This window comes from Patiria miniata, unplaced genomic scaffold (assembly GCF_015706575.1).
Source record: "Patiria miniata isolate m_02_andy unplaced genomic scaffold, ASM1570657v1 HiC_scaffold_7, whole genome shotgun sequence".
In the NCBI taxonomy this organism is placed as follows: domain Eukaryota; kingdom Metazoa; phylum Echinodermata; class Asteroidea; order Valvatida; family Asterinidae; genus Patiria; species Patiria miniata.
Genome location: NW_024037074.1, coordinates 12,367,220 through 12,388,779, shown reverse-complemented (window position 1 = coordinate 12,388,779; position 21,560 = coordinate 12,367,220). Strand labels below are relative to the sequence as shown.

The 21,560-nt window shown below is 40.6% G+C and overlaps 1 protein-coding gene across 1 annotated transcript in view; it reads right to left on the bottom strand.

The window, feature by feature from the left end:
- LOC119745907 (dynein heavy chain 5, axonemal-like) overlaps nucleotides 1-21,560 on the bottom strand; it is a 79,355-nt gene that overhangs the window by 8,540 nt on the left and 49,255 nt on the right. The window contains exons 56-80 of the mRNA XM_038222589.1: nucleotides 21,113-21,252; nucleotides 20,223-20,354; nucleotides 19,466-19,667; nucleotides 18,596-18,735; nucleotides 17,700-17,953; nucleotides 17,087-17,232; nucleotides 16,395-16,644; nucleotides 15,266-15,310; nucleotides 13,347-13,370; nucleotides 12,697-12,906; nucleotides 11,974-12,212; nucleotides 10,608-10,619; nucleotides 9,197-9,402; nucleotides 8,402-8,639; nucleotides 7,972-8,154; nucleotides 7,305-7,460; nucleotides 6,373-6,582; nucleotides 6,084-6,229; nucleotides 5,533-5,718; nucleotides 5,145-5,147; nucleotides 4,041-4,152; nucleotides 3,470-3,643; nucleotides 2,723-2,958; nucleotides 1,874-1,894; nucleotides 161-383 (exon numbers count right to left, since the gene is read on the bottom strand). Coding sequence (XP_038078517.1) covers nucleotides 161-383; nucleotides 1,874-1,894; nucleotides 2,723-2,958; nucleotides 3,470-3,643; nucleotides 4,041-4,152; nucleotides 5,145-5,147; nucleotides 5,533-5,718; nucleotides 6,084-6,229; nucleotides 6,373-6,582; nucleotides 7,305-7,460; nucleotides 7,972-8,154; nucleotides 8,402-8,639; nucleotides 9,197-9,402; nucleotides 10,608-10,619; nucleotides 11,974-12,212; nucleotides 12,697-12,906; nucleotides 13,347-13,370; nucleotides 15,266-15,310; nucleotides 16,395-16,644; nucleotides 17,087-17,232; nucleotides 17,700-17,953; nucleotides 18,596-18,735; nucleotides 19,466-19,667; nucleotides 20,223-20,354; nucleotides 21,113-21,252 — 3,888 coding nt within the window. The remainder of the gene's footprint in view (nucleotides 1-160; nucleotides 384-1,873; nucleotides 1,895-2,722; nucleotides 2,959-3,469; nucleotides 3,644-4,040; nucleotides 4,153-5,144; nucleotides 5,148-5,532; nucleotides 5,719-6,083; nucleotides 6,230-6,372; nucleotides 6,583-7,304; nucleotides 7,461-7,971; nucleotides 8,155-8,401; nucleotides 8,640-9,196; nucleotides 9,403-10,607; nucleotides 10,620-11,973; nucleotides 12,213-12,696; nucleotides 12,907-13,346; nucleotides 13,371-15,265; nucleotides 15,311-16,394; nucleotides 16,645-17,086; nucleotides 17,233-17,699; nucleotides 17,954-18,595; nucleotides 18,736-19,465; nucleotides 19,668-20,222; nucleotides 20,355-21,112; nucleotides 21,253-21,560) is intronic.

Sequence of the window (21,560 nt, the reverse complement as noted above, 5' to 3'; positions counted from 1 at the left end):
GTGGGGGTTGTTTTGAGGGTGTATGCGTGGTGCCGTATGAGGGTGTATGTGTGGAGCTGTATGAGGGTGTATGTCTGGGGCTGTATGAGGGTATGGGTTGTATGGAGGTGCATGTGAGGGGTTGTATCATGGGGTCTGTCACCATCTGTGTCACCCTTACCTCCTGCATGGCCGTCTGTATAGACCTCCTCATAGACCTCTCCTCATTCTGCTCAGAGTTGCTCAGCGCTACCACCACCGTCTTGCACTGCCTCTTAGCAGCATACTCATGGAACATCTTCTGGGCAAGGTCCCCCTCTTTGGTGTAGAGGAGCAGGATGGGGGTGAGTGGGGTGCTCTGCTTGACCACGCCCGGAAAATCCAACGCAACCTCTCCGATGTACCTAGGGAAGCAAGGGGTAGATTTTGTCAAATTTTTTTTTTAAGGCGCGTGTGTGTTTGCTTTGGTATCGTATCTGGTACACAGTACCCTGTGGAGACGTGCACATTAGGGAACAAATGATTGTATACGTCTCCACAGAGCAATTTCTATAGGTGAATATGTCTCAGAAAGGTTATCACGAAACAGATATATGGATTTTACTCATACTAGGAATTTCCAAGGTGTGTTGATTTGTTGCAAATGGAAGTATTTTATGTAAGGGATATTAAGTCCAAATTTCAGCCCAGGAAATTAGTTCTGGTTAACATTGGAGAATTTTGAAAGTCCACATTCAAACTCGAAAAATTTAGTAAACGAAAACAAAGAAATGACTCCACAAGGATAAAAATTCCAGAATGGAAGTTCTAGCGGAAGAAAAACGTTAGTTACTGCAACCAAGTTCCCTGGTAAGTCGAGATCATATTTCGCAGAAAAATGACATAAAAATTCTGAGGTCATTGGTAAAATTTGCAATTTGCACAAGATGATCTCATCTCATTTATAGTGTACTTCAAAGGAGTTTCGTGTTTATCGACCAGGATAAAATTAGTGAAGAAAACAAAAAAGGTGAGATGTTAGTGTAAAATTAAAGCCATCTTTTTCTAGTTCATTCAAACTGAAACATTAAGCACTGGAAAAAGATTGTTAGGTAGTTAGAAGTCTTCAGTGCCCCCCCCCCCCCCAAAAAAAACCCCAAGACTTAAATATTGGGGTTTTTTTTCTTCAAAAGAAACTGCTGTTCTATCAATTAATTGAAATACTCAATGAAGGGAGAGTTTTTGAATATCAAAGTTATTTAGAGTTGGAAAATTTCAAAAGGTTATAATTTGAATCCATATTCATTGTGGTAATAATGAATAAAAAATTACAAAAACGCGAGGACATTCCCAACAGCACAAACATGAGCTTTTGCACACTGCACCAAAAAACACACTGAATATCAACACCATGATATGGTATAGTGGATTGTTAGTCCACTGATTAATACAGTGATTTTGAACACTGCACCAAACAACACACTGAATATCAACACCATGATATGGTATAGTGGATCGTTAGTCCACTGATTAATACAGTGATTTTGAACACTGCACCAAACAACACACTGAATATCAACACCATGATATGGTATAGTGGATTGTTAGTCCACTGATTAATACAGTGATTTTGAACACTGCACCAAACAACACACTGAATATCAACACCAAGATATGGTATAGTGGATTGTTAGTCCACTGATTAATACAGTTATTTTTTAACACTGCACCAAACAACACACTGAGTATCAACACCATGATATGGTATAGTGGATTGTTAGTCCACTGATTAATACAGTGATTTTGAACACTGCACCAAAAACACACTGAATATCAACACCATGATATGGTATAGTGGATTGTTAGTCCACTGATTAAATACAGTGGATTGTAAGTCCACTGATTTGTTGAGTACCTTGATGAAGATCCTCTGATTCTGATGAGTGGATGGAGACGACAATAAGCATGCAATGTGAATGAGACGAGGCAAAATTAACAACAAAGATGGTGAATCAAACAACCGAAACCATGTCAAACATCAATGCTTGAGAAACTACATATTCGGTAAAAAAGCAGCCAAAATGAACACAACATCTGGTAAAAACCTTTTAAAGTATTTTTGGACTTATGGCAATTTTATGAAATGGTTCAGAAAATTTGCATTTTAAAACAATGGTATCCAAACAATGGCTAATGGTAACTCACAACATGGACAAAATTTTATGGGAAAAAAGCAAATCATGGAAGGGTACCGACCATTTTAATTTAAGTTTTTTTGTTGAGATATTTCAATGTTAAAACAATATATGCAGATGAAAGAATTATTCAGTTAACAGAAAATATGTGTAAAATAGATCTTTAGTATTTTACATAACTAACTTAATGAAGTTGTTTCATTAGTGAAATATTTAAAATAACAATTAATAGGAAAAATTTGAATAAGAATTATCTTGTTAAATTATAAAATAAGAAATAATCTGAAATGAAAACCACGATTGTAAGTGTTACAAAGTCAACAGGAATTAAAACCAAATTGACAGAACTCTGAATACAAAAAAGTTAGCGTTAGATATCAGCCAGTGTGATTGTCACAATGACCTTTGACACAGGGTCATAATAATTTAACCTGTGCGCCCATAGGGACTATGTTCTGCATGAACTGAAGAACTAGCCAATCAGATAACTGGGAAGGCAAAATTGTCTCGGAGGACAGCACCCAATGAAAATCTCAGCTTGTAGAGCTCCGATTTTCCAGTCTACTCACTTTTTCCCGAGCACGGCGTTGACGAAAACCGTCCCCGCCTGCATGATGCGATCGGGCCGGAACGCCCTCAAGACCATCAGCCTCTGCATGGGGTTGTACACTTCGTCCATCTTCTCTGGTAAGACCGCGGTTTCCGGCGTGTCGTGTTCTCCGAGGGTCCGCCATTGGGTCTCACGGCCGTCCTTGGGCATGCGGTCAAACATCTCCTGGAACCACTCGTAGTGGATCGCAAGGGACTGCAGAGCAAAACATTTTTTAAGGGTTTGTGACAAGTGATTAAAGGGTCAAGGGTTCGAATCCAGCTGCTGATCATATGTTGTGTCCTTGGGCTAGACACTTTACCCATACTTGTCTCTCTATTCAGGAAGTATGGTACAGTTGCTTGCCCAATGGCACACATGCCTTCATGTTTTGGGTTTGTGACCCATTATTAGAGGGTCAGGGGTTCCAATCCAGATGCTGGTCATATTTTGTGTCCTTGGGCAAGCTGCTTCACCCTTAGTTACCTCTCTTCAGCAAGCAATTACAAACGGGAAGAGATGTGTGGCTTGGGAGTTAGGGATTGTGACCAATGACCAAATGGTCAGGGGTTCGAATCCAGCTGCTGGTCATATGTGGTGTCCTTGGGCAAGCCACTTAACTACAACTTGCTTTTGTCCACCCGGGACGTATAGTTGAACACCATGGAATACTTCTATAATTTGGCAATTTCAATAAACTTGACTTTAGAAAAAATTGACAGCGTACCTGCAAATTGTGGAACTGTTCGTCCAGCATCCAATCAAAAGGTTTCTTGGCCTGAGCGATGCGGTGGTCTGGCGCCACCGTGTGGCCAAGAGCAGTCATGATGGAGGAGCCCAGCTGAGGGGAGATGACAAACTCGCGCTCACCGGGACCCACGTTACCGAGGGAGTCCTCGACCTAGAAAGAGAGGAGTTTGAAGAATTGGACATGGAAAATTGAAGAAATGTGGACAAAATCACACAGAAAAACTACTGTATGCAGGACAAAAAAAAACGGTTTTAACATTTTGTTGCAGTACCGGCTGCTCTATCAGATTCGAACCAGCTAGCTGTTGAGTAGATAAGATGACTGCACTAGTAAGCAGGAGGTTGTCGGTTCGAGTCCCATCAAAGAAGTTCGTGAAATTTTTCTCACAATCATTCAGGACAACACGGAGTATACAGTTTTTATAAAATAGGTTGGTGAAGGGCAAACCCAATATTGAATTCAGCATTCATGTCCCTAAAAATAGTACAACCTATAAATACATTTTGCCTTTTCAAAGACTCAAAAATAGGACAAACTATTTTCTCACCTCCATGGCTAGCAGAAGGGCGTATATCATCCTGTCTCTCTCCAGCAGGGACCTGGCTGTCGACTGGAAGGCGTTGTAGGTCAGACGCTCCACCACAGCTTTTACTGCAGCCCTGTTGAATATTATCAACAAACACGATCAGTCGATCAGTTCACTCTGGAGGTAACACACTGAGTATACAGTGTTTATAAGTCGGTGAAGGGCAAAACCTAATTTGATTTACGATTAGTTGAGAAAGGCTCATCTTAATTCAAAATATCAAGTACTTTGAGAAAATAACAACAAAGTCTTGGATATCCGCTCCGTTCACAAGTACCCCCTCATCGGCAAAGGAAGTACAGTTGGGGGTGACTGACCGACGCCATCTTGCCTAACTGCAATTCATTTGCCGCGAAGCGCGGCCACTGCGTGTATCTGAGTACAAATCCCCTGGTGTATGTGCGTCACACACAAGGAACGGTGCGCGTCAACCAGCAAAATGTCCCGCCCAGGGGACGTCGTTGTTAGGTAAAAGGGCACCCTCTTTGTTAGCGCACTGAGCTCATATCCTGGTTTCAGGATTACATATGTGTGTGAAGTAAACTCAGGATCCTTGGAACAAGACTAGGGGGTTTTACCAATTTCAAGAGTTATGCAAAGCACTCCTAAATAAAAGGGTGATAAGTTATTGAGAAAGAAATTCAAGGACTTCCATTCTTCTATCCGACACGGAGTAAAAATTCCAAACTTTTTCACTATTTTCAAACTAGCTGTGCTGTGTCCGATGATTAAAAATAGAACCCACACTTTCACAAAACTAAGTGTTTCACTCATATGAATAAACCAGGACAATATTAAGATTCGTTGGGTATTTTGATGTGTTCATCTTGTGCAAACACTGCAAAGAACAGACAATGGAGTATAAAGACAAAAAAAGTTAAATATCGTGAGTCTTTAGTGAGACAGAAGAACATGAAACAAAGGTGCAAATCTCAGGTCTCCCAGAAATTTACAGATGTAGAAGGAAGGTTAGTTGGATCTTCACGTGCAATGAAAGTCGTGAGTCAGTATCGGAAGAACGGAGAGTAGTCATCAACTGGTTTTTTTTTTGGAGAAACTACTTACGTTCTGAACAGCCATATCATGAGTTGAAGGTAAGCGTGGACAAAAAGGCAAGCATGCACACATTTATGAACGGATAAGATGAGTTAATTATCATGCAAGGGTTGGAAGAAAAAGTTGGGAATACAAAATTGCAAGTTTGGGTTTCACTTTTGTTGCTACCATCTGCTTTAAACACAAATAATTCACACTGCTTTTAAGAGCCAGATTTTCACCAGAATAACCACCAGTAAGACTATGAGTACATTATGTGAGCTTGATAATATTTTTTTCTAAGAGCATAAGCTCCAATGTTGAAATTAAACTGAATCTGTCAAAATTCTTCATTTCGCATGAAATTTCAATATATTTATCAGCCTTTTTCTGAAGAAATGATCAAATTTTAAATCACCTTTCGGAGTGTTTGATCGAGGCGTCGTACACGTCCAGAAACTGTTGCCATGACGTCTGATACATAGGATTGATCTCAACGATGGAGCGGGCGACGTCGAAGCAGACGGCGCCACGCTTGGCAATCGACCGATAACCCTCGCGCGCATTGTGGATTGCCTTCTCTGACATCTGTATGCGTTCTTGACTGTAGAAAAGAGAAAAACAGAAAATTGAATCACAGAAAATAGTGACGAAAAATGTTTGTTAAGCAAAACAAATGGGATCCAATTTCTGCTACACAAGAAATACCGCTTAGCAAATTTGTGTGCTAAGCAAAAATTCGCTGAGTACCAGTCACAAGCAATAAATACTGTATGGCTTTTAAGCTGAGTAACCTGTTTCTGATATTTTCTGCGCTTAGCAAAATTCTGTGCTTAGCAGCCCTATGAATTTTGCCACTGGTTACCACTTTAACGTCTTGCAATGTGTATTGTCTGTGGCTGGCACTCGGGCGTTATTTGCTAAGCAATTTTTTTGGTCTGCTTAGTGGCTCTGTGATTGTTTGCTTACCTTTCTAGGGTTTCATCGTAGTGTTTCTTGAGCTGAGCCAGTTTCTTGGTGGTAGCCAGGTCGTTAAGCAGTCTGGTGTCCGACGCTAAGCAGTCAAGCATCTGCTGCTCCAACTCGTTCAGTTTCTTCAGGTTGAAAATTTTCTCCTAAATATAAGAAAAATAATTCCATCTTCACTCAGCGATTTCGCTTAATCCAGTCGTTATACTAATAGAATCCACAGGTTTTCCATAGGATTTTTCCATATAAATCCTTGAATTTTCCCATATTTTCCGAATTTTTCCCATACCTTATTAGCCAGTATTCCGTCCTCATCCAGCCTGGCCTTCTCCAGCGCCATGAACCGGTCCAGCAGCTCCTCCTCACAATCCTCCCTGGTCTGGTAGAAGTTCATGATGCTGGTGTAGGCAGCCAGGCTGTGAGGGATGCGCTGGGGGATCTCCGTGGTGTGCAGGTAGACACGGAAGTTGGGATGGCACTCAACCTCGTGGTCCGCGACCTTTATGAACGGAGAAGTGAAGGAACACGAGTGTTGTAGTCAAGCACATAACCAAAAGGGAACCATTTACTCTCAGACTATGTTACTAAAGGGAATGTACATCATTGGCTTTTGCTGTAATTTTCAGAAAATCTGTTATTAGTATAATAGATCAAATATTGTTACACTGACATGTTTGAAGTTTTGTGTTCGAAAATACTGGAAAAACGAAGAAAAAAAAAATTTCAAGTAGTCTGGTTCCCTGACTCCACTACAGATAAAATGGATCATTTATAGATGCCGGAAGATTGTAAGATAATGGAACCAGTCTAACTGACCTGCATCTGTTCATGAACATGTAACCAATAGCAAACAAAATTTGGACTGAAAAAAATTGGTAAATTTGGAGCAGTAGTTGAAAAATAGTTAGGTTTTTCCAACGGTGGTCGGCCGACCACCGTTGGAAATTTATACAAAATACCACTTTTCTTGAAAATGACTTCACACATGGTGCCATAATTTTACAGGATGCTTTAGACTGTCATTTACCAACATCCTAGTAAGGTATTTCGTAAAAAAATGGTAGTTTTGTTTTTCGATGTTTGCAAATGTTGTATATTCCCTTTAAGTGTCTTAATAAGACCAGATTAAAACAATGCATGATTATAGTCGAGTCGATATGTCGGCTCGTCGAAGAGTTTAACTGCTGTCCCGCCACCAACTTGACAATCCTGTAATCTTACCATCATCTTAAAGGGAGCCTTGGCGTTCATGAACGCCAGCCGGCCGCGCAGTAAGCGAGTGAAGCGTTGGTCCTGGGCCAAGGCGTGAGCGTCGCAGTCCATGATGACCAGCGGGGTGCCTTCCGTGAGACAGGTCTCCAGCTGAGAGCGCAACTCCTGTAAACGGAAGACACAAAGTGGGTCGAGAAGTAAGTATTTCATTCTAAGCAGAAACTGTTGGTAAGCAAAAATCAGCTGGGTACCAGTCACCAGCAATACACATCACATGACATTTTGGCTGGTAACCGGAATTTGCTAAGCAAATATTTTCTGTGCTGAGCAGATTTTCTTGCTAAGCAAAAATCAGCTGGGAACCAGTTACAGGCAATACTCATCACATGACATTTTAGCTGGTAACCTGAATTTGCTAAGCAAATATTTCTGTTTTTAGCAGAGTTTCTTGCTAAGCAAAAATCAGCTGGGAACCAGTTACAAGCAATACACATGACGTTTTGGCTGGTAACCTGTATTTGCTAAGCAAACATTTTCTGTGCTGAGCAGATTTTCTGGCTAAGCAAAAATCAGCTGGGAACCAGTTACAAGCAATACACATGACATTTTGGCTGGTAACCTGAATTTGCTAGGCAAATATTTTCAGTGCTTGGCAAAATTTGGGTCTAGAACTTACGTGATACTTGACCAGCAAGACGCGGCCGCTCAGGTAACATTTCAGCCAGTCGATGATGCGACTCGTCGGATCACAGAGCAGAGTCCAGGCTGAGCTGCTGAGCTCTTGCATGATGAAGCAGGCGTTGTTGAGAGAGTTTGGGGTGGAGGGGAGGTTCAGGATGCGTAGGGACTCGATGTCAACCTGGAGAAAGAAGGAGGATTAAAGAAAAGAGGATTAAGAGAGATTCAAGATGCAGTGACCTGATGTAAACCTGGGAAGGGATTAAGATAAGATGGATTAGAGACAAAATTAATTTACAGGGTTTGTAAACGCCAGTCCGGTGTCAGGCCATTCTTACGAATTCAAAAGGAGATGTTGGATAATTCCAAATTATTGTACGGTGAAAGGCGAGGTCAGAGGTTACATGAATATGCATTACTCTACCCACCTGGGAGTACAAGAACTTGATGAGTGGAATAGCCTTGAAGAGTTTCTTCTTGGGCACGGGTAGTCCGTGGTGCTCGCACATCACGTTGAAGTAGTCGGCCAGGCGTCGGCGGGGGTCCGGGTCCATTCCACCGCAGTAGGTCAGGAACGCCGCAGCGGAGACGCAGGTGCTGAGCAGCCACTCGTTGACGGCGTTGTCATCCACGTAGGCCTGCCAGCGCTTCAGCTCCTGCTGCAAGCTGATTGGTGGGTCGGAGTAAGGGGAGAAATGTGATTGGTTAGATTGGTAGTTGATGTAAAGAATAAAGTTGGTTGTGATTCGACTGGTGACTGACTTGTGATTCGACTTTTGATTTAACTTGCAATTTGGCTTGTGACTGACTGGTGATTGGACTTGCGATTTCATTTGTGATTTGGCTTGTGACTGACTGGTGATTTGTCTAGTGATTTGACTTGTGATTCAGCTTGTGACCAACTTGTGATTGGACTCGCAATTTCATTTGTGATTTGCTTGTGACTGACTTGTGATGTTATTTGTGACAAACTTGTGATTGAGCTCGTGACTGGCTTGTGATTGGACTTGTGATTCAACTTGCAATTTTATTTTTTGATTTGGCTTATGAATGACTCGTGATTTGGCTTTTGATTCATCATTCGCTAGTGACCAACTTGTGACTCGACTTGTGATTTCGCTTGTGACCGACTTATGATTCAACTTGTGATATGGCTTACAACCAATATGTGACCGACTTGTGAACTGGCTTATGACTGACTTTGTACACAAACAATGACCAACCTTCTGATCATGTTGGTAGCTGCCTTGAGTCTCTCATTACTAGCCTGCAGCTCGCTCTCCAGTGCGTGTTTGACCACCACGGCCGCATCAAACTCCTTCTGTAGCTCTGTCACGGCTTCCTGCAGTGCCGGGATGTCAGCCTCTGTGTAGACTGGTTCCTCCTCTGGCTCTTCATGCTCCTCACGGGCCAGCGCCTCACGGGCCTCCTGGTGAGGTTAATAGTGAGGTTCACTGTGAGGTTTGAGGTTTTTGGTTTGCTTGATGAGGTTTTATTATGAAATTAATTTGATGGCTATTTTTTTTTTTGGAAATTTTTCTGCAGTCGCCAAGTCAGAGGAAACTTTTTATTCTGCATCACGCATGTAAAAACCTCACAGAAAAATGTGACAGCAGAAAAACTTATGTAAAGAAGTGACAGTAAAATGTACTTTTTCAAACACTTTCAATGCTTGTTTGTAAATGTCAGAATTCAGTTCTTTTATTTTCAACTGTTTGAGCTCCTACATTGCATTATAAAGATGACTTTGTTTATAAAAAAATAATGAAATCGTCAGTATTGATAAACTTATTAGTGTTATATTTATACGTGTGTTTATACAGGACATTCATGCAATTTAAGTTGTTTTTTTTAAACAAATTTTGTATTTTTTATTGTTTATTAGGTTAAAAACCGAGAACTTTAAGAACACATGCCAAAACCATGCAATGTTATCCCAATGGCTGCCAGCATTTATTAATAAGAATGCCCACTGTTGCAAAATGAAATACGCCACTGTAAGTAATGACCTCCGTTTTTTTATTTTTCTGTAGTGCCCCCCATGATGATGACTACTGCAAATAAATACATGTTAATGCCATCATTACAATATTAAACTTAATTATTATAGCTGTAAATCAATGTGTCAAGCACTGCCAGTCATGCGAATTAATGCCCAGTAATTAACTCCGACTTTGGTAGGGAGAAGTACAGGGAAACCTTCTAATTCAAAAACTCCTCAAATGATGACACCAAAAAAACTATTTCACAACAAAACAAAAAAATCACAAGTGTAAATCATACAGACACAATCCATGCACATACACATAAAAAAAATCCATGACAAACGGAAACAGAAAGTGGTCCACACAACAACCTGAAAATACACCCTAGCTCATAGCTACCCCGAGTCATAATTCGATTGACCAATGAGAGTTAGAGGCTGACTCATGAATATGCATGTCATCCAAAGTTAGCAGGCTCAGTCAGTTGCAAGATATGGGAGCATGCATAGACCAGCGTTGCACACAAAGGGGGTATAGGCATAAGTAGCACGCAATGGGGTTTGGGCATGGGTTGGGGGAGGGAAAGTAGGCGGAGTTTGGAGCAGGAGGCGGGGTCAAAGTTCACATCGTCCAAATCATCTTTACATACCGCAGTTCCGGCCTTGGTTTTTTATTGTCGCAGCCAGAACACACCGCGTGTAAAGTTACGATGGATGAAAACACAATAGGGGAAAAAAACAATGTTAAAAAAATTCTAACGGTTGATATACTAAAATCTCGAGAAAATTACCAATGTAGATTTTCTACATTCAAATTAGAGTGTTTTAGACTGAACTGCGATTAATTTTATTAAATTTTCAATAGCACAGTCACCCATAGGATAATTTCATCAAAATTGTTAATCTGCATAATTTCACCACAAATATCCATTAAAGGGAATATACAACATTTGCAAACATCGAAAAATAAAACTACCAAGTTTTTGCGAAATACCTTAATAGGATGTTGGTAAATGACAGTCTAAAGCATCCTGTAAAATTATGGCACCTGGTATACTGTCATTTTCAAGAAAAGTGGTATTTTTGTATCAATTTCCAACGCTGATCGGCCGATCAGCGTTGGAAACAACTGGCTTTTTTTCAAATACTGGCCCCAATTGACCATTGCACTTGTTTGCAATCGATTACAAACCTATGAACGGGTACGAGCCAGCTAGACTGGTTCCCTGACCTTACAATTCCCCAATGTATGTAAACTGCTCTGTTTCTTCTTATATGGAGTCAGGGAACCAGACTACAGGAAAATGATCGTGTTTCTTGGTTTTTATAGCATTTTCGAACCCAAAACCTCCAAAAAGTCAGTGTAACTATATTTGCTATATATTTCCAACCCCCCAATTCCATCCATTTCTGAAAATTACAGCAAAAGCAAATGATGTATATTCCCTTTAAGAAAGAAAAGGATGGTATGTGCATGTTAACAAATGAAATTATTTCTCTCCTGCAGTGAGAATTCCAACAAGGAATGAAAGAATGATTGCGTATTTATTCAGTGAGAAATGGAGTTTTAAATTCAAGACGGCGCAGGTAAATCCACACAAAAGTCGGGGTGGGTAGTAAAAACGCTCCAACATACATGTACGTGTAAACATTATAGATAAGAGACAGAAATCGTTTAAAATTTATAATGTCCAAATTATAGCCGGAATTCCAAAAAAAAACAAAAAAAATATGCGAGACTTCCTGGTTTTTGCTGGTTCTGCCAAGGATAAGAAAGGAATCAAGTAAATTCAGGCTGGAGGGTGCAAGACGACAAAACTTTTCTTTCAACGGAAATATTTTGAATGCATTACTGCCATTACATTCAATAACAGCATCCCCAGGTAATTCCCACATCTTTATGCTCGGGCCAGAGGGTGCAAGAGAACTTAACAGAAGGAACCCACTTCACCTTCAAATGAGCGAGTTCAATACATTACTGCCATTACCGTTTACAACCACACTCCCCCTACTCACCCTCTCATCCTGTTCCTTCTGCAGACGTTCGTTCTCCGTCTTTTCCTTCTCGAGCTCCGACTGTTTGTCCAGGGCACCTCGGAGCGGTCCGCACTGATGCGAGTACTCCACTAAGGAGCAGATGTAAGCCACCAGGTTGCCTGCATCCTCCGAGCTGTAGCGGACGGCCGCGATGGTGATGCCGCCAGACTCGAGAGAAGCGGGACTACGACGGGAGGAGGCGGGGAGCTTGGCTCCACCTACAAGATGGATAGATTGGCTAGTTTTACTATACCACTTGAAGCAGTCACATAGTTTTACTATACCACTTTAATAAAGCAGTCAATAAAATTTTACTATACCATTCAAATGAGTCAATATAGTATTTCTATACCACATCTTACTTCAAGCAAGGGACTTCAAGCAACGAGCCCTTCCAGTCACCCCTTCCCCATCTCCCTTGGGCTTGGGCAAGTAGTGCTGTGTACATAGTTTTAATGAACCACTTGCAGCAGTCAATAGTTTTACTATACCACTGGAAGCAGTCAATATTTGTAAAGAATCATCCATCTTACTTGGGACTTCTAGTATGTAGTGAGCCCTCTCCAGTTACCCCTTTCTTTTCTGCTTTGGACTTGGGTAGGTAGTGCATTCATAATTTTTAATGTATCACTTGAAGCAGTCAATATTGTTTTACTACACCACCCAAAGCAGTCAATATAGTGTTAATATACCACATCTTACCAGGGACTTCAAGCAATGAGCCCTCTCCAGTCACCCCTTCCCCGTCTCCCTTGGGCTTGGGCAGGTAGTGCTCCACGTTCAGCCGGATGTTGGGATCAAGTCCGTTCTCCCAGTCCACTCCCTGGAGGGTCTCCACGAACCTCACCGAGTCGTTCAGGATGTTCTGCATCTGCTTCCACTTCTGTTTGTCCGTCAGCTGGTCCTTGGACTCTGCGAATGGTTGGTTTGTTGGTTTGTCGATTGGTTAATTGTTTGATTGGTTTGAGAAGGGAGATGTAAATAAAGTAAAAGATAAAGAAATGCTCAATCTTTTGAAGACTTCTCAAATAATCCCTGAGAATAACTGCAAACCTTAACTCTCCAGATTGGGTCATGTGATTGATCTGAGCTTTATGTCATTTAGACAACTGTATTGCTTTAGAGGGAAAATACTCTTGATTTAACCCTCATTTTCGTGGGAAATGTATGGTGATGGTAATTTTTGAGATAAAGCGAGCACAAAACTGAAAGGAAGAACAATTTGTTTGAAAAATTACAAATCAAGGCAGAGGATTGCAAATTGCAAATTACTGAAATCAAGATGTTTGAAAGCGTTGATACAAAAAAAAATGGAAACTAAAATATTTAGGAGTGCAAATAACAGAACTTACTGGATTTGGTGACAACGCTCTCTCCTTTTTCATGGTGATAACAGAAAAGGTGTTCATGCAGGGTGTGTGTCAGAGCCACGGAGAGTGGTACAGTGCAGGCAAGGGGAAGATTTCAAGGAGGAAAACGGACAAGAAAGAGACGATGAAAATGAGAAAATAAAAAGGAAAAATGAAGAATGATGGGACGGGAGAATAAAAGGTGATCAAGAACAGTGAGTCAATATCTAGCATGCCATGCTGCATCATGCAAACAAAATTGGTGGACAGACGGAGCTTCATGCTAAGCATAAATATACGCTAAGCATAAATGTACGCTAAGAAACTGGTAACCAGCCGAAGTGTCATGCGATGTTCTACCGCTTCCAACTGGTTCCCAACTGATTCTCAGCTAAGCAATATATTCCTGATTTGGGGCCAGTACATAAAATGGGTGTGTCAGAGTGGGTGTTCGATTTGTGTTAATGCAAACATGTAACAGGGCAATTCCGTAAATTTGGACGTGCATATCAGACACTTTAATGAGCTGCTGTTGGAAAAGTGAATGTGATACATCGCTAATGTGACATCTAATGAGTAGAAAACAATTACAGACCAAACTACGGCAGAGAATTGGAGTTTACAGAATTTCCCAACAGACAAACTAAGTATCACATCGGGACGTCTGACTTCAACTAAAAGAACTCTGGTAAGTGGCTTTTAAGTACGTACATAAAATACTTTCGTAAATTTCACGACTATGTCTTCAGCTTCAACAAGTGCGATTTTATTTACCACAATTTTAAAACTTAAATATTTGAGGTCATTTCTGCTGGTGCTCTACAGAAGTTCTCACTTCTATCTGTTAAAATAAAAACCATTGAATAAAATGTTGCCGATGTTTATTTTATGCATCTAGACACTCCACAATACTGTTGACAACATGGGAAATACTTTTGTAACATGAGATTAAATATTTTAAGGTGAGTGGATATAAAATGTGGACCTTCTATTAAAGCAGATGACAAAATTTCATGCCTAGCTGAATGTAAATATGTCAATGAGGCTAAAAATCAAATCATATAATAACCATTTATGAATGAATTTGTGTGGATGTGCCTATATACATGTATGAACTTTTTGAGCATTGGCTTTGTGCATGCACAAGCGAGGGCGCTGTTTCACATAGCCAAGTGTGGGTTAATTTGCATATGATAATTGTACTACAGTGTACCTCCCCCAACGGAAGAGTCTCCCCCCCCCCCCCCAGCTCACGGTTTTGGGATTAATTCGGTGATGCTCTAAAATGGTTACTCCAGCTTAGCATTTAGGCTAAAAGGATACGAGACCCTTAAATACTTTTAATTTATGGAAAACGTTCCAATATGCTAAATTTTTCATGACTTCTTTATGTATGAAATAAAACGATGATGTTTGTTATGCACTGAACTGCAATGAATTAATGACAGCATGTTATCAATTTTGAATGATTTGATTTATGAATGACTGCAGCTAATGTATCTCTTCTCTTAAAAGGTTTAAAGTCTCCACCAAATCTCAGTCAGTCGTACTCGCTTAACATTATAGGTTACCAGCCAAAATGACATATGATATACATTAATTGTAACCGGTACTCGGCTGACCTTGGCTTATGAAATCATTTTCGCTGAGCAGAACATTCGTTAAGCAAATTTTCATGCTTAGCAGGAATAAGCTGAGTACCAGTTGCAATCCATACACAGTGCATGGCAGTTTGGCTGGTGACCTGTTTTTGCTGAGCACATATTTTCTGTACAAAGCAAATTTCTGCGATTACACAGATCGTAACAGCAATGACTGATCGAGACTGGGGAGTCTCTTTAAACCGAGAAGTAGCACCTGATATGATCATGTGACTGACATGTGACTGGAAGATGGTAGTTTATATGTTTTTCTTAGTCTACCTGAGGAGTAGCTCAAATACTTTGATGGTGCTGGTCGGGTCTTCCCTGTAACGACAAGACTTGGGGAATAATTTTTTTGTCGCTCGAATAAAAAACAAAGTTTGTCAGTTTTTGACAAATTGTTAAAACTTCTTTAGCAGTTCTTAGACAATTAACTAGCACTTTTGCTGCTTACCTAGGATTTATGCAGTAGCCTAAGGAACAGTGGCTAGGGTATTTGAAAAAACACCACTATGCCACAACTTGTGTTATGGTTTCTATACTGAACTGTCAAACAAGGTGAATATTAAGAAAAGTATGTTGCTTCTGTTCTTTAGCAGTGTACTTTACCACAATATATTCCCTAGTAAAATAGTTGCGTACTTATGCTTTCCTTGCCACAAAAATGTGGTATTGGGAGTAATTGTCACGCTAACATTCAAGTTAATTCCCAATTTCCTGAACAAAATGTTCCTTTTTAGAACAAAAATCTGATTTCTTAAGGAATGTGCAATATGAGAAGGAAAAAAAAAGGGAACATGCTCAACTCAGTGAAGGAAGTCACTCAACAATCATGCTTGGAGCATGGGTGAAATTTGCTGGACTCCAAAATATCAAACAAAAATGAGATTGATACGGACTCCGTGCACAAACTATAGGTGGCGCTGTTTGATCAGCACGAGAGCGAATGATGGATGCATCGCGACTGTGCACACAGATTCGCATACGCTTATTACATAGACTGCGCACAACTAATTTCCATATAAGTGTACACAAACACGCATTATCTGCTCATAGTAGAATTGCACCGTCGTACTAACACACGGCAGAAATGGCGCTACTGATAAATTAAAAATTGTGACGTAACGTTTTGCGCGACATTTAGTCCATGCCTGCGCTCTCAAATCATACATCAATATTACTTTTCGCTTAATATATGGCCATTCACTTTGACGTGACAGTTAAGACGAAGTCGTTATGACATCATGAAAATTAGGTCTACAGCGCATCCTTAGACACTGGCTGTCATAGGTAGCTGTGCACAGAGCCGATTAAAAAAAAATCATCAAAATGTGCCAAAACATTTCAGAACAAATCAAACACACGTGAACTGCATAAAATCAAAATCTAACAGAAGCGAGAGACTTACTTGGCGTGCGGTGGGGCTTGGTTGGGCTCTTGGGACTGGGCGACGACATGCTCGAATGTCTCCCGGAAAGGACCGAGGCGTCTTCGTTGGGCACTTTCTCTGATCGGTCCGGGTGCTGCCTGAGGGGCTTGTTCTTGCCGAGCAACGCCATGACCATCTCCATGACTTGGAGGACGATCTGCGGAGGGTTCTGGAAGGACTTGAGACGCTCGATGCAGGAGCGGTCAACTTTCTCCCGCCAGTGAATCACCTGAAGAAACGATGACAGAAAGCTTGCATGTATTTATCCATTATTTGACTTTTGACTTAGATAGCTCCAAAGTTGTTTAACTTATTTCCTCAATGGTCCTTTGGTAGAAGATCAGAAAGGGAATAACAGCGATCAGAACAACCCCAGAATGACATTTCCTAGAAACCAATGGAATCAGGCAGGGACTGAAAACCCAATGCACATGATGGCTCGGGCAGGATTCGAACCCAGGTTACTGAATTGAAAGGCAAGAAAAGTATTGCTACACCAAGCCACATGCATTTGTTTGGGTAAAACAACATGAGAAATGCACAAAACCACATATAGGTGCACACGTGTCGGACTTATATTGGTAGCGCTCTCATGATTGTGATAGGTCAAAGCGTCATGAGATGAGGCTTAAGAAATCGGTCTAGCATTCAAGCAAGTTATGGACACATACCTGGTCTCTGGCCTTCTGTAAGACCTGCCGGCAATCTACAACCTTCTTGATGGCCAACTCCAGCTCCTCATCAATCGCCATCTTACGAGACTGTAGATTCTCCTGTCGCATCCGCTCAAATTCCTTGTCGTACTCATCTCTCTCCTCTGAAAAATCAAAAAGAAAATTTTAAATATTTATCTGCATGAAAATTTCCTCCAAAAACCACAGGCATTCAAATTAGACTGGAGACTCCCTCAAGAAAACACGTATTCAGAAAAAAATAAAAGTAAAACTGCACGTAATTCAAACCGAAATCAGCAGCCCATTTTATGGAAGCACAAAATATGGTAAGCACGGAAAATATTTGCTTAGCAAAAGATGGGTTACCAGCCAAAATATCATGCAAGATTTACATCATTTTAACTGGTTCTCAGCTTTTTTTTTTTTTGCTTAGCACAACTTTTGCTAAGCAATATTTTCTCTCTTCTGGAAAGTCCTTTTTTACAGGCCTCAAACTGCTTAAATAGGCACTGAAACTAAAATTAGGAGGCAGCAATGCATAACCAATCCAAAGAACACTTGAGTATAGTGCCCTCTATCGAGTGTGCATAAGGGTCAAGCAAAGACCCACCAGCGGCAAGCAGTTCGTCCTCTATCTCCTCGTCGCTCTCAACCTCGTGCATCTGCAAGAAAGCGCTCAGGCTGTTGCCGGCCTCATCAAACTGCGCCTTGGTCTTCTCCAGGACGGTTGCCCGCAGCGTCAGGCTTGAGAGCAGGGAGGCCACCTTCTCGCTGGCCTGCTCGTACTCCACCTGCAGCTGCTTGATGTCGCGCTTCTTGGCCAGGGTGTCCTGCTGGGTGCGGGCCAGGCAGGACAGGGCTTTCCTGTTGAGAGAAGCAAGATGGGTATGCATTATAAAGCTTGTACAACTGTGTTTTGATGATAAATTTCTAAAGAAAAATAATAGACTTTTCCCTGCTAACAAATTATACAAGAAAAAATAAGAGTCTTCTTAAAATAAAGTTTCCATGCATACTTTACGGCACCCATTCATATACAATTATACCATTGGAGTTAGGAACAGGACACTTTATCTTACAAATAATTTACAAAATACTTAACATTTTACCACAAAAAGGTAATTTCTGGAATTGTCTAAATTTAACATCTATTTGTGAAAATTGCTTAACATTATTGATTTTGCACTAAGCAACAAGGACTCTTTTTTGACAGCTTCAATTCAAGATGGATGTATTTTCTGTTAAAATTATGGCTTTTATTAACAAACGTATTTTGCAAGATAAGCACTAATTTCAGATAGGAACCACACTTTTTTCATTTATTTGCAAAAAACTCTGAAACCTCAGAAATAAATAAAAATATACTTAAGAACTGATCAGTTGTCACAGTTTTCTTTTTGTCTTTAGGTTTGTTACTTGCTTTTGTTTGATTGTCTTTGTTTTGTTGGTTTGTTTGTTCTTCTTTTGGGGGAGGGTTTGATTTTGAGATTAGGGATGCAAGTTCACCTGAGCTGTCCCACTTTGGCGGTGTTCTCTTTGCCCTTGGTGCTGTAGATGTACCGGAAGCAGTCCAGGAATCGACGGAAGGTACGGGGACCCATGAAGATCTCATGCTTGCCCGGCATGTTGGGGTCTCGGTGATTCAACTAGAGAAAGAAACTTGACTGTCAATTACAAAATGTATGCACGTCCAAAAGAGAACTCACAATGCAGTATCTCGATGGGAGGGCCCATTCAGAATCAGACACTCTTCATCAGGGGTGAATTGGGGGGAAATGAAAAATTATTCGCCGGAGGGTTTGGGGCGGCTGTTGGCCCCAGAACAACATAGGGTCTGTGGTATACGTTTGTATTTCCTAAAAGAAGCCCTTAAATTATCCATTTCTTTTGCACTACATAAACTTTTAAAGATAAAACAACTTTACGGTAAACCTATGGAATTCTGCTTTTCAAACAGGATTCTTTAAAAATTTTGAGATCGGGAAAAATCTTTACCCAAAACCCCCTAAAATCAGAAGAAATCCTGACAAATCTCACCCCTGCTTCATGGCACTACAAACCATTTTTATTTTCTTCAGCATTTCGTCCCTCCCAACTTCCGATTTTACAACTTGAGCATTCATTAAAATTCCCAAAATGATACTACCAACCACCATGGCTTTTAAATCTGAGCCCAATTTCCTGGAGCTGGTTAGGAAATAATACCGCTTAGAAAATGTATGCGCTAAGCAAAAATTGTTTGAGTCCGGGTCACAAGCAATACACATCGCACCTGTATTTTTTGGTTGATAACCTTTTCTTGCTTAGCAAAAATATTGTATGTGCTTAGCAAGTTTCAGTGCTAAGCCGCTCAATAAAATTGGCATCTAGGCTTACCTTGATGCGTTCCTTCATGATGAGTTTAGTGTACGGCAGGTTGGGCACGTCCAGCGTCTGCACCTTGATGGCCTCCTTCTTGCCGTGGATCTTGAGCGTGGTGATCTGGACGGTGTCACTGGTTTCCCCCGCCCAGGGGATCTGATTACAGTCGTGCAGTATGAAGCTGTGGATGTTGGACAGGCAGGATACCAGTTTCTCCCTGAAGAAAGAAAAAAAAATACATTTCAAATTTTTCTAAAATATTAATTCTGCTCGAGAATGAAGTATGTTTTAATTAAAAGACTTTGAGTAATATGACCAACAAAACCTATCTGTTCTTAACAGGAGCCGAGGCCCCAAGGCCCCAAGTTTTGTCTTCAGTGACAAGAATATTTAGATTGCGTTGCAAGTGTTTTACATTTTTTCAACAACGGGTGAGGTAGGCAACTTAGAAGGGTAGTTTCGTGGGCCTAGATTTTGTGGAAGTGCCAGGCAAAAAATACTGCTTATCAAATTAATCTGCTAAGCAAGAACTAGCTGGGAACAGTTATAAGCAACACATATCCTATGGCAGTTTGGCTGGTGACCAGTTTCTGCTAAGCAAATATATTACGTGCTAAGCAAATTTCAGGTCTAGTTTCACTGAACTGAACAGCAAAAATATCGCTTAAAGTTAAGTGATAAGCAGCAAACACTGGTCAGCAAAATTTACTAAGCAAATTTATATGCTTCGTAGCATTAGAAACTAGAGCTTAAGACTTTCGTTATTACTGACCTTGTTTCAGGCGTGCTGTCTTTGGCTAAAGTGTGCTTGTGTATGAAGTAGGTGGCTTCGCCGAGCAGTGCACTCTGGGACCAATCGCACATCCAGTTCATCTGCATGCCGGTCACAAGGCCTGGGTATTCACTGCAAAAACAGGTGAGACAAAAAGCTGAATTGTTTACTTTGTTTTTCAATAATCACAAGTTAATCATTAGTCATCACGAGTCAATCATGAGTCAATCACAAGTCATCACAAAAGTCAGTCACAAGTTAATATTACAAGTCTTTGCAATTCATCACAAGTTATCACAAGTCATCATAAGCCAATCACAAGTCACCATAAGTAATCTCCAGTCAATCACAAGTCAAAAATAGTCAATCACAAGTCATCACAAGTCATCACAAGTCATTGCAAGAAAAGTCAATCACAAGTCAATCACAAGTCATCACAAGTCATTGCAAGAAAAGTCAATCACAAGTCAATCACAAGTCAATCACAAGTCAATCACAAGTCATTAAAAGTCAATCAAGTCACCAACCACAAAGTCAATCATAAGTCATCACAAGTCAATCCCATATCATCCGAAGTCATCAAGTCTCATTTCAAGCGACAAGCCATCTAAATGTACTATTTTACAAAGGCCTTTCTTTGTCAATGTTCATCCCATTACTTGCGACTCCACTTATAATTTGACTTGTGACTAAAAATGTGAGAGTGACTTATGACTGCTGATAATTGACTTGTGACTGACTTGAGATTGACTTGTGACTGACTTGAGATTGACTTGTGATTGACTTAAGATTGACCTGTGATTGTTTTGTGATCAAATTAACTTGTGATTTGACTTATGATGAGTTATGACTGACTTGTGATTGTCTCGGTCACAACTCTAACCACTCACCTGGGGGCGATACGAAGCAGTCTTTCTGTCGGAGGCACGCAGATGATAATGTGGAGGTTGGTCTTGACCCGAGAGACAAAGAACTTCATGGGGTCAATCAGGGTGTTGGGGAAGTGCCGCTTCATGGCCGGCCCAAGAGCCTTGGGGGGAAAAAGAGAACATCAAATCAGATCACTTGGCACAATTGGTGCGGGTTCGAATCCCAACTGAGTACACTTACAAAGATTCAAAATTGCTAACCCAAGAGCAGGAAGGAAATTTTGGCCAATATGAGTCAGACTCAAACATTGACCAAAACAACTTACCGTAAATAAAATTTTAAACCAACATAATGCTTTTCCAAAAGTGCTTTTATCTGAAGTCTGAGTTTAAAATTAACAACAAGTTCACAATCAGTCAAACTTCTCATTTGTCTAAACCATGTAAACAGCCGCATATGAGAATCTCT